At 37.1% G+C, this 16020-nt stretch overlaps 1 protein-coding gene across 4 annotated transcripts in view; it reads right to left on the reverse strand.

Moving 5' to 3' along the window:
- The window catches only part of B3GNTL1 (UDP-GlcNAc:betaGal beta-1,3-N-acetylglucosaminyltransferase like 1), a 107513-nt gene that overhangs the window by 81232 nt on the left and 10261 nt on the right, over nucleotides 1-16020 (reverse strand). For 3 of the 4 annotated variants that reach the window (XM_064728164.1, XM_064728165.1, XM_064728167.1), the window contains one exon: nucleotides 8651-8716. In XM_064728164.1, coding sequence (XP_064584234.1) covers nucleotides 8651-8716 — 66 coding nt within the window. Of the gene's footprint in view, nucleotides 1-8650; nucleotides 8717-15404; nucleotides 15528-16020 lie in introns of those variants that run through there. The other variant, XM_064728168.1, reaches the window with a different exon arrangement.

Below are 16020 nucleotides of genomic sequence, written 5' to 3' on the forward strand. Positions count from 1 at the left end.
ATCTTAAGTACCAACAATTACATACACTAAAAGGCAACACAAGTAAATTTTAAAAACAAAAGTGGCTTAAAGTGAGCTCTGTAGGGAAGAAGTGGCCAAATATAGGATCAGTTTATGGCCCTACAGTGCTGCTTCACCAAAAGCTTCCACTACCTTCCCGTCCTGCCTAGATGGTCTCAGACAGGAGTAAAAATGACATTATTGGTCTTTATTTAGGCACCTGAATCTCTTCTGTAATAACTCCACCACTTCTCACAATTAGGAGTGGAGTTAATGAATTGTACCTAAATAACATTATCAGAATGAATGTCACAGACATGTTCTTTATTCTATTGCATTGAAAACATCTTCAGAGAACTATAAAGCCAGAACAACAGGAATATGATACCACTAAAGCAGTACAAATAACAATAACAAAAATAACTCTGAGGTTCTCCAGGTCACAGCACCCTGGAAATCAAAATCCAACGAGCACATTCAGTAAATTCAGAGTTATGCTCATGTTCAGAGGAACTGGGCAGGATTATTACACACACTACCAAATCCTGCTTAGAGCCAGCTCTAGTCACTGTCCTGTGAGGTACAGAAGTGTCCTGTGAGGTGAAAAAAGAGAATTTCAGTCCCATGTGTGACATGTGCAAAGCCCAGCGCTCTGTACCCAGTCAGACATGTCAGAACTCATTCCAACTTTCACCAGTGGTTCTGAAATGCAATATTCAGGTGGAGATGTTTCTTAGTTTCATCATTGTGGAGTTTTATGTTTTGCCTTGCACGTTGAAGTGGAAAAGGAAGCGGGAGAGGAAACAAAAGTTTAAATGAATCGGCAATAATTAAAACCAAGGCGTTTTCTGCAGATGTGATGTTTTTGAGTTTTTAATCACTACAGCTTCCTTTACCACAAACACTCTTCCTTATTCAGGAGGCAGCCTATGTACTAAAGAGGAAATGAGGATGAAAAAATAATTGGTCTTCAATTTTATCCCAATCTTTTCCACCCTTGTTTTAAAAGAAGAGGAAATGAACAAAGACAGGCAAAAGCACAAACTCCCCACAAGGCAGTGGGCACTGGATGTACAAACACACCCAGGAAATTCTTCATATAATGTATCTTCTCTCAAGGAACTTTATTATTGAAACAGTTATTGAAAAAATATCCATTTTAGCATAGAAAACCCATGGCTTTTCTGTACAAAATAAATGCAACTTTCAAAGGTTATACAAAGTACAGAACTCGATTCTACATTCTGAGGAAGAATGTGCAGTGTTCTGTTTCATTTTAGAAATATGACAGAATGATGTAAACCTCCTTGAAGAGAATGTCATTAAGTACTTAGTGATGCTGTAATTAGAAAAATCATAACATCTGATCCTAGATAAAGTTCAGTGAAATGAAGATTATCCAAATAACAAGTAAAATAGGAAGGATTATCTCAAGGGCACAATACCTTTTTCCTCAATATGCCTCTTTATGAGAACACACAGATGGAAAAATCCTAAAATAAAAAGCTAATAAGAGTTATTTTTTTATTATAAATAAATTGTATTAAATAACTCTTATAAGAGTTACCTTATCCTGAATGTTTAAGAGCAGCTCTAGTTCATGAAGCCCACATCTTTTGTCTGAAGGAAAGGTAGATGTCCCCTCTGTTGTCTCCAAACCCTACTTCAATTATTTTTATTGAAGTAATTTTATGCAGTAATTTCCTTTAAGAAAGATTTGGTGCTCACTATTTAATGCAATTAAAAAGGAAAAATAAACTAAAGAAATATTTTTATGTGGTTCAAATCTTCCCAAAAGTATATACTGCAGGAAGAAAGCAGTAAAATGTGTTTCCTCTCCCAATCATTTCCAAGGGAGGAAATTGTTCTTCAAAACATGACACCTGTGAGGTAATTTGCATTAGGTGTAAATATACAAAATACACCCTGGTGTATTTAAAACATGTTTTAGAAATTATAAAATATGTTGATATTGCTGAGTCCCCAAAGAAGCTTTTGGTCAGATGAATATCCATTTCCACAGATGCTTCTATCTTGGAGCAATCCATTTTTAAGAACACCTGTTCCACATTCTACTTGACCCTAGTTCAAGTCCAAAGTCCACAAAAGGATGTTACATGTTCATTTTCAGCACATAAAACGAGAGTAATCAAAAACCAAGGAAGTCTGAATTTTCTTTAGTGAATTTATATTAAAAATAAGAAATCATAGTGTAATCAGAGCAGCCCAGCAGATTATCACAACACAGGAAGATTTAAAATATGTTGTCACACATGTGAATTCATGAAGTTTGAACATGACATTTTGGGGAAAACTTCAAGTAAATATCTAATTTCTTTTCTCTGTAGCTTCACAAAGTCTCATTGGATTGCAATAGTTATCACCTCAGCAGAATGTCTAAACACCAGGAGGAGGGAATCTTGATTTTCAAACATTTTATGCTTCAGATGTAGTTTTAAAAATGAAATATGTTTACATGAATGAAATACATTACAGTCAGTCTTTCATGAATATCAAACTCCAGTAATCACAATCATTTGATGGTGTTATTGGCATGTGGAGGCCATTTTAAACACAAATTTAATTACAAAGTTGTGTCGGTTGGGCTGTTTCCCATTTGGGGTATTTGATTAAATGTAGAACAGACCTAGGCTGACATCGTGACTTTGAAAATGCTCTGTGGTTTTTTCCAGAAATACCAAATTAAAAAAGATCTTTAAGGAAGCTGCCTAATAAAAAGCAAAGACACAGCTGAATTCCAGCAGATCTGGCTGATACACATGGAAAGGCCTAATTACCAAAAATGTAAAAATAATACTCTCACATGGTCAAAGAAAGAATTTTCATATTCTCCAGTGCAAAAAAAGAAAAGAAATGATATTTTTTCCTCTAGACATACTCCAATGTCACCACTTCTGACAAAACCTTCACACAACTGCTGCTTTAGTTTCTACTCTCCAAACCAAGACAGATTATTGAAAATAATAAATTATTTATATATTATATATCATTAATAAAAATTTCATAACTAATAAATTAATAAACTATGAAATACTTATATATATAATATTATTATTTATATATACTTAAAAATTCCTTTTAAAAGCCTCTAATGACAATTTCCTAAAGTGAAATCTGTAAATGTTTTTATAAGTATCTATATAGGGTAGCCTTAATTCAGAGTTATATTTTCCATATGCTGGAGAAGAATGTACAAGACTTGGTAGTTTGATAATTGTTTGCAGTAAAAGGGAACTGAATATAAGAAAACTTCTGCTGACCAGAATAATTAAGACTAGTTCATGAAAATATTGCTCTGAACATAAAAAATCAACTGATGCTGGACAATCAACAGCTGCATGTAATCACCTCAGGAATATAATCTCATTTTCCTTCTGTCTATACCAGATCTACTCAGATCTACTCAGCCCCTTATTGGAGCCAATTCCTGCTAAAAGGTTCATGCAAACAAATTGGATTTGTCATCCAGGACATGACAGCACTCAATGAATGTCTCTTCAATAGCTGTTGGATGAATTAATTCTTATATCAAAATTATCTCCACAGGCAGTGCTTGCTGGGACAGGCCCGGGCAGCTCCCACTGATCTGTCTCAAACCTGCAGAGTAAGGGAGGCACAGGGAGAGCTCTGCAAATTAACTAAGGAGAAAAAAAAAAGATTATTTAAATTAACTAAGGAGAAAAAAAGACTATTTAAGTTCTATGTAAATAAAATTTTAATCGACCTCACATCCAAAATAATGCATTTATTAAAGGAAAATCTGCTAAGCTATAGGGCACAACAGGAGGACAAAGAATTTAAGGGGAGATGGTAAAATCTGGACTTCAGAATTAAAGACATAGAATGAGAGAAGATCACCAACAACCTCGCTGAACACAGGAAGGATGCAAATTAAATAGAGGTACAGAACTGAATTTAAATGGAGCACAGAGAGGTAATATTCAGCATTATGTAGTTCTGCTTTATGGCAGTTTAATAAAACCTCACAAACACTGTTTTTCACACCACAAAGTTACAGAATCAAGTGGATCTGATCATTTTAGCCACAAGAAAAGAATGATATGACTCAAACTAGTGCTCTCTGTAAGCAGAACACTCTCCAAGGGAGGCAGGAAAAAACAGTCTTGCTACTTTCTAACACATGGCAGAAAGGTGTGACAGGTCCCAACAAGCAGAACAGCACAGGGTACAGTGACATGAAAAAAAATCTATTAAATTATAACTTTCAGAATTAAAAAAATATATGTTTCCAGACCAAAAGGGAAAAAAAAATCCTCTTAACTTCTAAATGTAGTTAATTCGTGAAGTTCAGGGGTGGGAGGGAAGCAGCCAATGCCTTTGGCCCAGAGCTGTGCCCTAAAGAAAGCAGCTCAGATCTCATTCATTTGCTGCTTTCTCGAATTCCTTGGCCAATTGTGCAATATTTGTTTCAGCTCTCCCAGGGCAGGTGAACAGGTCTGTGAGCCACCAGCTCCCCTGTGCCAGCCAGGAATTGTTCAATTCACTCAATCCCATCAACTATCTTAGAGTCACATTAACCATCAAAGATATGCAGAATTCAGGCAGTTGGTGAACACAGGCAGATAATCAACAGATAAAAATGGCTTTAGGCACTGCTGCTCTTGATCTCAAGCCAAGCTACAGAATATGCCAAAAATCTGCTTTAGAGATGCAAAATAGTGAGAATTGCTCATTGAAGAAATGCAAATGTATATTCATGTTCTCTCACACGCCCAGGTATCCTACCTGTTTGAGACAGAGGATTGTAATTTCACAACAAATAGAAAGGTGTTCGTTGTGACACTGCTACTGATCCACCTCCCAGTGAGCCACAGAAAACAAAAGGAAATGTTCTTTATTTCTATTTCACACATTCTCACTCCAGCTGTTTTCTCACTGAGGAAGGGGACAGTGAGGAAAAGTTTAGTTATTTTATAAGCTCTTAAATTTTACTCAGTGTCTTCAAGATCATTCCCAGGTCCAGTGATTCTCCTTCAGCATGCCCAAAGTAGGGGCTGCTGGAACATCCATCAACAAGACAAGCAGAGAGCAGATCCAACTGACATCCCCTCTCTCCTTGAAACAAAAATCTTTGAGGTAACACAAAATCAGAGGGTAACCCTGTTGAAATTAAATAATAGAATTAATGAGAGGCAGAGTGAAAGACTGCACAGTGTGTGTGATTTGGGAAATAATTTCCTGGGCTACTCCAAACTTAGAAAGTTGTTCTGTAGAACACTGTACATACACCAGGTTGGAGCTCCAGGAGAGCACAGAATGAGATATGAAGGCATGATTTTTTCAGAATTAAGGGAAATAGAAGCTTGAATCCTCCTATTAATTAGCTGCCAACAAAGCATACATGTTTTGTGGTTGGTGAATAAGCAACACCTGGCTTATCATGGATAAATAAAACCAGTATGATGTCCCTGAGCTTCACAACTGCTAAAAGTAGGGATTTGCACTGAGCCTGATATTTCTTAAGCAGAATTTAAGAATTTGTAGCATAAACACACAGAGTCTCAAAAGCTTGCGTCTTCTGAGAGTGTCTATTTACAGAATTCATGTCAGGGAGACTTGGAGGTGATGTAAAATAGTCACCAGAGGACAAGGTGACAGCAGTTGTGCTTCAACAAAAAGCACAATGCACTAGTGATTTGTATTTTGAGATCCAAAATCCTCCACTCTGAACATTTCCAAGGTCAGAACAGTTCCACCCTCAAGCCTTATTTTTAAAAAGTGTCCCAGATAAGAGCAGCTTAAGAGAATAGAAATGAACTCACTCTTTAAAGCACAATTAAGGAGTCTCTGATCCAGGAAATGAGACACAAACACTGCTGCTGTTACCTCAGTGCTCCAGCACCTGAACCTGGGGCAAGCTTCTTGCTTTTTCAGAGATGGAGACACAGGTTTCTTCAAAGAATAATTTGTTGGGAAGATCCCAGAGGCATCTGATATCTTTGGTTCTGCTGTTTAGTAACCAGGCTTCAAATCAGAGCAAGGCAATTTGCATTTAAGAGTAACACAAAAGGGGAAGGACCTCAGGGATTAATTAGGATCTGGGAGATTTCTCTTGGTGGGCAAAGTTGGAGACTTTTCCTACCTGTTGATCAAAAATAACAACAACAGCAGAATGAAGCCTACAATAGGCTGATCTTCAAATCTGACTCCCAGTAACAATCAGCAGGACTAGGATTAGGAATGACATTTCTGAAAGTATATTGAGACTGCATAAAGTCAAAAATCCAGGTCAGGAGAAGTTGCAAAACAGTGGAAAGTGCGAATTCTGCAAATTAGAATTTCAGGAACAAACCAAAAAAGCTCACTGCTTCACAGGCATTTCTCAACCTTCTGCTTTTTGTTTTAATTTTTTTTCCCCTCCACCTACTCTGGTTTATCAGACTGATTGAAGCCAGGCCAGAATTTCAAACACAGAACAAAACTTCATTCAAACATCCTCAAATATCTTCCAAGGCCAGAAAATTGAATGGCATGATTATTCTGAGGACAGCAGAGAGATCATTCTTTAAGAACAGAAGTCCACCCTGCCACTGGTCAGTAGATTTGTGACCAGGCCAACTTTTCTCAAAGTTGTTGAGGGGCTCTGGGCCAGACTGATCTATTTGCTCACTAGAAACAGGTGGATGTGCTCCCCTTTCTCCTTCAGACCTTTGAATTAGAATTCTGTAAAATCCAACGTTAACCAGCAGGTCACACCTCACCCAGGCATCCCACACATTTTCTGTACCTGTAACATGGAAAATGTGCTGGCTCTGGTGGAAACAGAGTTAATTCTGACCATGCCAGCCCCTCCAGTGCTGTGTGCTGCTAACACACCAGTGCTCTCAGCCCTCCTCCCAAGGATCTCTCCAACATTTCCCCTCTCCACAAGGCTGAGGGTGGGCGAGGCAGTCAGATCCAAACTGAACAAAGGACTTGCTCCTTTTGCTTTTAATAAAAAATAAATTTTTTTTGGCCCACAGGTTTTTTCCACCTTCTCTGTCTCCCACCACCCCATCCTTCTGAAGAGAGACAGAACCCAGCCAAGGCAGGGCCACCACAAATAGCAGACTGAAACAGGGCCATAAATCCAGCTGAATTTGGAACATGGCAGTAACAGGTTTGTGATGCTTAGAACAGATCATAAAGGCCCTTCAGTCTGCTCAGGTCCTCTTTATTACTGGTTTGATTGTCATTTAATAGCTCATACTGAGGATTGTTGGGCACTAAAGGATAACAGAATATAAACAAAACAGTTGAAGTACTTCCTAAAAAGACTACAAACTGTTTAGTTGAATTTAGTCTAACTAAAAAAGTTTTAATTTACATCTATAGAAGCCATATAAGCAAGAAATATGATAGCTCTTAGCACTAATTTCCATAAAACCAGCATACTGGATCAACCTGCCTTTCTGGTTTTTTGGCATCTGACTGCAGAATTACATTAACTGATGGATATCAGAACAAAAACAACTTTGGATTTATCATTTTATTGTGTTTGCAATGTGAGTTAGGTTAACTGCTACTCAGATACTGTTAAAGCTATAATTTAATAAATCCCATTGTAAGGATGATCAGATTTCAGAAGAGCCCTAAAACAGGTGGGGTGATGAGCAGGTACACATCCCACCACTAAGCAGCAGGTTGTTTGGCAGACATCCCTCAGCCAAAAAAGTGTCTTTTTGAGTTCAAAAAGTTCAAAAGGTGTTTAGTTGAGAGAGAGCAATAATCCTAAAACTTTGTGTTTTGTTCAGATACCTGCAGGAAATACCTTCATGACAGATCAAGTCAATCAACCTCTCCTTTCCAGAAACCTCTAGCACATTGAAATAAATATCACAGGAGAAAATGTCAGAGATGTGGAAACAACAAGGCTGATTTTGCTGACAAAACAAACTCAGTTTTTAGGTTTATAAAGGAATCTCTTTGTCAGTAGTATTGACTGCCATAACAAGTATATATATACATATATATACACAACAAGTGTATATATGTATATACACATATTATCATTGGATAAGTAGAACACATGCACAAACTCCCTCTAAAGAACACTGACCCTAATCAAAGAAAATCATATAAAACCAAAGAGAAAACCTATCTCACAGAATACTCCTGACAGTTTATTTCACAGGAATAAAGAATGGAATTCTAACAATGTTTCATTTTACAGGCAGACAGAGAGAGAAACATCAGCTGAACTCTAGGCCAGTTGATCACTGGTAACAACCCCTACATTCCCTATGGTTTACAGTTCCTTAATTATTAAAAGCAGATAAACCATAGCTGTAGCCAATCCTTTGCAGTTTTTCACATGACTTGGAACGGCCACATAAAAAAGGCATTCTCCTTTAGATTACAGACATTAGCCAAACCTATATACTTATTTGCAAAAGAGTATCACTGTTGTAACGAGATCTGGTTTTCTGAAGAGAGAAAATAAAAGGAAGAAAAGAAGTTCAATCAAAGCTCCCATTCAGTGCAAGGATTAAAAATAAAGGAAAAGAATACACTGGTTATTGCTTTGCCTCCCCCAGCCCCACTGTGAAATTTTCATATCCTTTTAAAGATGTATCCGGAACTCTGTCAAAGAAAAACCCAGAAATACACACAAGAAAAAAGTACTCACACTGTTTGGGTGTTGAATGGCAACTTGGTGCTGCAGCCTAACCCGCTGTGGCATCATCACATCATCCTGGAATAAATAGCACACTGTTAGTGAACATAAAAAGGGTCACAGAACACTACTGACACACATTAGAATATGTTGCTAAATGAACATCATTTTACTGGCTGGCAGTCAGAAATGCAAATGGAACAGATATGAGGAGACTTCACACTTTTTGTGGATTGAACTGGATGCTGTTGGAGCTGGAAGTGATCAAAACTACTACGTGACAGTGGTGCTGTGATCTCACCACACATCCACAGCACCCACACATTGCACATTTATTTCTCAAGAAACTCTCCAACTCTTTCCCAACTGCCCCAGCAGCACTGGCAGTGTGAGGACAAGGAAGTACCCTCAGTTAAAGCAGCAATGAGAGGAAATGCTCTCTGCAAGCTGGCTGTACCTTGTTCCACTGAAAATGAAAAGCCTTTGGTCTCTAGATCTAAAAATATGTCATATTTCATGGGCACAAAAAACTAGTAATGGTGAAATGAGAAAATTCTAAGGAAAAGGAAAAAGGGAAGTACCCACACTAACAGAATGCATCAGCATTGACACTGGCTTTAAGACACACCATCTGGATTTAAATTTTGTGTTAATACTACTTCTGCTTGCAGCACAAAGATCTGTTCTATTTACATACAAAAAGAGAGGTTGTTTTGTGAAAAGTCAGTAACTTTGCTATCCTGCCTTGAACTGTTAGGAGAGATTCCTTTCAAACTTATATTACTTCCTGTTCAAAATTAAATCCTTTCTAGACAGTGATTTTACAGTTTATAGAAACTTTAGCACAATTTTTCTTTCCTAAATTTTTTAAGCCCCTAAGGTTTCTACCTATATTCTTTTCCATGTTGGTGCCATATTTCCCCCCTTTTAAAGAATCAGCCTTTTTTAGATACTTGTTAAAGCTAACACAGCCTATTTCTTCTCAGAGTATTTCCAAATAAACTTAATCAGGCAAATATAATTCAAAGGAGCCCTGAATTCCTGTTCTACAGACACCCTTTTAACAGTTCCTCACACTGAAATAATTCTGATTTTCCTATTAAAGCACAAACCCTCAATATTGAATTTCCAACCACTTTCACATTAAAACTTCCCATCAAGTCAACAGCAACAAAAAAAATATTAGTGTTTAAATATCTACAGCTTGAAGAGCTGAATGACCTTGCTATAAAGGTGCCCCTATAGTTTTATCAAAACATGCATGATAAAAAAAGTTTCAGAAGTAGATCCAACTGTTTAATACAATTCAAGGTTAAAGATAAAACAAAATAATAATAAAACTGACTCTTATCACACATAAGTTTATAAAAGATGGGAGGACTACATTGTCAAAAACATTTTGCATTTAGGATATGTTTAGTAATAAACATGACAGCTGTTCCTGATTTTCAAAGCCAATAGAGCAAAAAAACCCTTCAGATTTCCCATGACTTCAAAACTACAACAATATTATTTATCACCTCATCCACTTTATCCATAGAGCACCAGAATTCCAGTATCAAGAAAGTGTTCCCATAAAACCTTCACTCTATTTCCCACAAGAAAAATCATAATTCTATTTCTTTATGCCAAACACAGAGCTGATTTTTGTGAATTAAAACCTGGTTTTCATACAAGCAATAGCAGATATATTTTAACTGAACTGTGTTCACTCCTTTACAAGTTGCTAAGGAGCCTTAGATGTTTTCTTGGTAAATCCAAATGAAGGGGGAAAAAAAGGGGGATAAGGGGAAAAAAAAAAGGAAAAAGGAGGGAAAAGGAGAAAAAAGGGGGAAAAGGGGGGAAAATGGAAAAGAGGGGGAAAGCGAAAAGGGAGGAAAAAGGGGGAAAAGGGGGAAAAAGGGAAAAGGGGGAAAAAGTGAAAAAGGAGGAAAAAGGAGAAGAAGGGGGGAAAAAGGTGGGGGGGGAAGAGATAAAAAGGGGAAAAAAGGGGAAATCTACCAAAAAGGCAGGAATTTCAATGCTCAGAACAATGTTACTCTCATTTTTTACAATATAAAACATTTGCTCTTGTGCTAAAAGATCTCACTGTTCCTGATCTCACACAAGAGAGAACTCTCATATTCACAAAGATGAAAAATAATATACTTGATTGAAAAAGGTTAAATCAGCATGGAAAGCACTCAAACCAAATCAAAATAACCTATGCACCAAAGAGGTCGGTGTCATGTTTTCACAACCACCCAGTTTGACAGGAATGGCCCCATTCCCCTAAGAAAACACTGGGGCAGTTTGATGCTATTGGCAAAACTCACAGATCTGGGGCTTAGGCTATCAGAGAGCATCAGAATTCTGTAAACTCCAGCTAAAGAGGGGGCACTATAACCACAAAAACTTCTAAATGCCTCTTTTTATTAATACAGCTTTGTTCTCTAATGCTGGAAAACTCTATGAACTCTTACCCTGCATGACCTGTATTTCTTTTAATAATTCTGTCTCATTTTTTTATTGGCAGCTTTACACACACTGAGGGATGGTTCTGTGAGTCCTTCTGAGTTCATGGAAGGAGAAAGAAAGATGGGGGAAAAAGAATATAATAGTTTAGGACATAACCCTAAATCCTATAATAATGAGTAATATAATAAAACTATATATAGTATATACTAATACTATATATAACACTATATATAATACTTTATAATACTACTAATAATAAATAATACTATATAATACCATATATAATAAATATAATAGTTTAGGGCATAATCCCAAATATTATAATAATGAGTAATATAATAATACTATATATAGTATATACTAATACTATATATAATACTAATGAGTAATATAATAATACTATAACATGAGCACAAAATATAAATCACATCCCAGACAGAAATGAGATTCAACCATCATTCAGCTTTTTTGGATTCAGGTTGGTATGAGAAAAGTAACTGCAAAATCCGACTTTGACAGACTCTTCACTACGTGTGACTGGAAAGTTTTATTTATTTATTTATAATGTATTTATAGCGAAATGTAAATGCATTTATAGTGAAATAATCTTTATAAATGCATTTGTAGTGAAATAATCTTAGGGAACTCGGATGGAATTAAGACTGGTATTTAAAACCCTAAATAAATTTGAATTAGTAAAACGAAAGTGATTGCACCACAAATTAAGAGCACCTTAAATAAATTACGGAATTTTAGCAACTACAGTATTAAACAACTAAGAGGGTAAAATATTTTACCCAACAATACACAATGAATCACAAATTTTCTATCAAAGCTGTTGCACTTATGATATTGAATTCAGCAAAGGTGTTGGAGGCTTTGGTTTCTACAGGCAGAGTTTGGTCATCTTTTTGGTTTTCTTGGTTTAACACTGAGAACAAAACCTCAGTAATCAGGCAAACACTTTCCAAATTATTTTTCACTCATTTCAGACAGAAAAAAAAAAGGGCCTATACAAAAAAGGGAAGTATATTTAGTTTGTTTCTGTTTCCTAGGTGAGGGTAGGGAAGATAACAGTAGCAGTGACTTACACTGAAAAATAATTTTAACAAAACAGAAGTTTACAATATAATCCAATTTTCTCTGTTCATGTGGAAGTCTCTAATGGCTGTCCCCTAGCAGATATTCAGCTGACAGGATGAAGAGAAATTTCTTCCATGGAAAAAATGGACAAAAGAAAAGAAATTTAAAATAAATGCTCAATAAATGCATGCCTTCCCTAGTCATATACTTGGAATACAAAAGCTGGCCCCTTCAGCCAGGCTGTGTGGAGCATATTGGGCTCCACAGTGGTAACTTCATCATTTTCCCTTAAAAATTGGTGCTTCTGCACTTGAGAAAGTAAAACAAAATATACAATTCAATGCACAATACACATCTACTTTTTGCAACCAAGGGCAAGTTCACAGAAAACAAAACATTATAGGTCAGTACTGAGGTGCTTTCTTAAGCTCACATTACACACTCAGCATCTCCTGCTTTTCCAAACTCCTTCATATTTTTCTGCTCAAAATGAAAAAAAAAAGGATTGAGAGCTGATACACTTCACTCCCATAACAACAGCACCTTCTTCCCATCACAGTTATTAAATTCAAAATGCAACCAGCAGCAGCAGCGGGAGGAATGTTTCACTCACTGAGCAACAATATGGCATCTCCAAAATCTTTCAATTCATCAAATGGTCCATTCATTTATCCTGCACCTGCTCAGACTAGAGGGAAAATCTTTCTTTGCTATTGTTCAGTTCAACTCCTTGGAGCAGGAAAGTGAAATGCCTGGCACCTCCAAAAAGTGGCCTGTCAGCAGCTCTGCTGAAGGAAATACCCTGATCCCAGCAATCCTCCGGGGGCTGCTCTTTGAACAGCCCCACACCATCAAACTCACTGGAACCAGGCACTCCAATGGCACCCACAAATCACCTGGGACTAATCATCTGTCAGTACTTGCAAGAAAAAATCATAAGAAAAAATGCTACTTTTCTGTTTCTACTCCCAAATTAAACTGAGAAAGAAGGGGACAACAAAGACAACATTTCAAATTTAAGAAGCTGACTACATTGAGCACCTTTCCTTTTTTTGAGCATAGCAACAAACAGGTCTACATGGAAAGATCTATGTGGTGCTCTTATGAGCCTGACAATCTTTTTAATAAATCTTTTAATTAGGCATCACTGTTAGTTGGTCAGGAAACTTTTGCTGTAGAAGCAGTTCCCACCTCAGTGCATTCATTCAACAAATGCAGACACATGCCTTCCTATATCTTGCTTTTCTGTGGTCACTGGAGATCACTTTTGATTTTTGCTCATTGTTAGATCACTGAAAAAAATGATGTGTTTGCAAGGAAGTGAAGCAGGTAACTCACAAGGTGCTCAGCAGCAAAGCCAGTAAACCCAGACAAGAGTAAAAACTTTCCCAGTGATTCCAAATGCCCTCTTTAACTGCTGAATAGATGAACACACATGTAGGGAGAGGTTATGGCAACCAGATTCTGAAGGTTTGCCTCTTCATCTAACTTTTCATACCAGACAGAGACATTTAATCTGGTTTTAATACAAGCACATCTTTACAAAACAATGAGAGGGATGATGCCTTCAAGCACTTGTATTTTGACTTTTTGGGGCTCATTAGTGATTAGGAAAGATGGATAACTCTTCTGGTAATGGATTTCACCACCACATCCACACCTGCTAATTGTGAAACAGCTTATTTCAGTTTTTAAATCAGAGGATAAGTTTCCAAGGAACAATATGTTAAACGACAACAGAAAGAAAATCTGATCACATCTAAATTTCCTAAGAAATACAGACTAATTTGAAATAGAGGAAGAATATTTCAGAAATTTATTACTGCCTGTAATGTATAATGGCAACTAAAAGGAAATCCAGGCTTCCAAACCCAGGAAGTTACAGAGGCTGGAAAAACCAATCTATTTGTATCTGACACATCTGGCTGGAGAAGGTCCCACCATCTTCCTCCAAGGCCTTTAGCAACACCCCTCAACAAGGTGAGTTTGAATTTGAACCTCAAGTAACACATGCAATTTGAAATTAAGCAATTATGCACACAGCAATTAAGAATTACCATTCCCAACTTAAATCGTGCAAACCAATCTCCCAAACCAAAAGGAACAGGTCAGCAGCTGCCAATTCTATCACAGGAATGACAAATCTGCTGTGGTTCACTCTCATTTTTGGTGAATAAAACTTACCTGTGTCCCCATGGCATTTTTGACTATTAGCAAGCCGTGACACTGTGGGAACATGGTTTAAAGTCATATCTTTGAACTGCCTGAGAATCTCAGAAATTGTGATACATTGCCAACAGAGCCTTTCAAAAGATTAAAACAAGCACGTTAAGTTCTCAAGTGATTATGACTGGGTTTGAAACACTGCAGGTCAAAACAGGACACATTTTTATGTTTCTTCTTTAGCAGTCAGAAACTCTCCAACAACACACTGAATAAACCTGAAATAAAACTTGGAAACTCCACAGAATAAACCTGAAATAAACAGAAACAACCTGAAATAAAACCTGGAACTCCACAGATTATTAGGATGAAATGAAAGCACGATCCTTTTTTAAAGAAATACAGTTTCAGACAAGTAGAGGCATGTTTATGTGCATGTCAATGAAAACAGCAGTTCAAAGCAGAATTTTTAATGTGAGTTCTGCTGTGCTGCAAGGGGGTAAATGCTCCTAACAAAGATGGCACCACCCCAGAGAAGTGATAAACTACAGCTACAGTACAATGAAACTGGCACATAAAGTCATAACTGCAGACAATTTCAAGAAGAAAAGCTAACAGTGAAATATATTTGCAAAATTAGCCCTCATTTTCCCATATTATGAAAAAATTGTTAAGTAGCTTCAATTTTTCTACTTGTTTTCCCAGAGGGGAAAAAATGCCTCGGCAGCTTGGAGGTGAAATCTGTAACAACAACCACAGTAAAAAACTCCACAATAGCTGTTAGTCCAACAGCTGCCACTTCACACTAGAAAAGGCTGATCAAATTCTGACAGTTCTGAGACCTGTAACCTTTTTTTTTCCACATTTCTTCCCAGTTTGTTGTCCTCAGAAATCTGTGTTGAGAGACATAACACGGGCAGCTTGGCTCCAGCTGGAATGGCAAGCAAAAACAGCCTTGCTGGAGCCAGCATTTCCAAAGATGCTCTCAAATATGCTCATCCACTCATTTCACTTCACAGAGAAAACAAAGAATGCACAAAAAGCCAGGGATGCATTTCTCCACCTATTTGTGATGTGCACAAACAGCTCCATTCCTCTCCCACATCCACCTGCAGCAAAGCTGAAATTGTGGCTGCACTTCTGAAGGTCAATTCCTTGGCATGGCTGCAGCACATTCCAGCAGGCTGATATCAACATTCCTTCCTAGAGAGCTGGATGCTGGGCTGGTGACTGAAATGAAGAAGGTAGGTGGTGTGTGGAAGCAGAGTTGTTAAACAGCTGGCAACATCTGTGCCCCAGCTACTAGCACAAAACATTTACTAACTACAGCCAAAACACTGAGCAATTTTTGGATTTGTAGCAGTTTCAACATCCATTTTATTGGCTCTGATCTGTTTTCAGCAAAACATGGTAGTCACAAGGGGAGACAGTAGAAAATACATTTAAGTAATGCCAGGTATTTAATATTTCTTTTGTAACAAGATTGGGCTTCTGGTAGTCCAGAATGCCTCTGATTTGAAGAAGCAATAGAAATGCATAGAACAGAAAATCTTTGTAACTTCTCCTAAGCTTATCCACACTGTAAACCATAAAATCCTCAACTCACTTCAAGTAATGCTTGGTAATATTAAATATAAACTTCTGCTAATGACAATATTGCAGAAATACAGTATCATAAC

The sequence above is a fragment of the Zonotrichia leucophrys genome, chromosome 18 (assembly GCF_028769735.1).
Source record: "Zonotrichia leucophrys gambelii isolate GWCS_2022_RI chromosome 18, RI_Zleu_2.0, whole genome shotgun sequence".
Taxonomy (NCBI): domain Eukaryota; kingdom Metazoa; phylum Chordata; class Aves; order Passeriformes; family Passerellidae; genus Zonotrichia; species Zonotrichia leucophrys.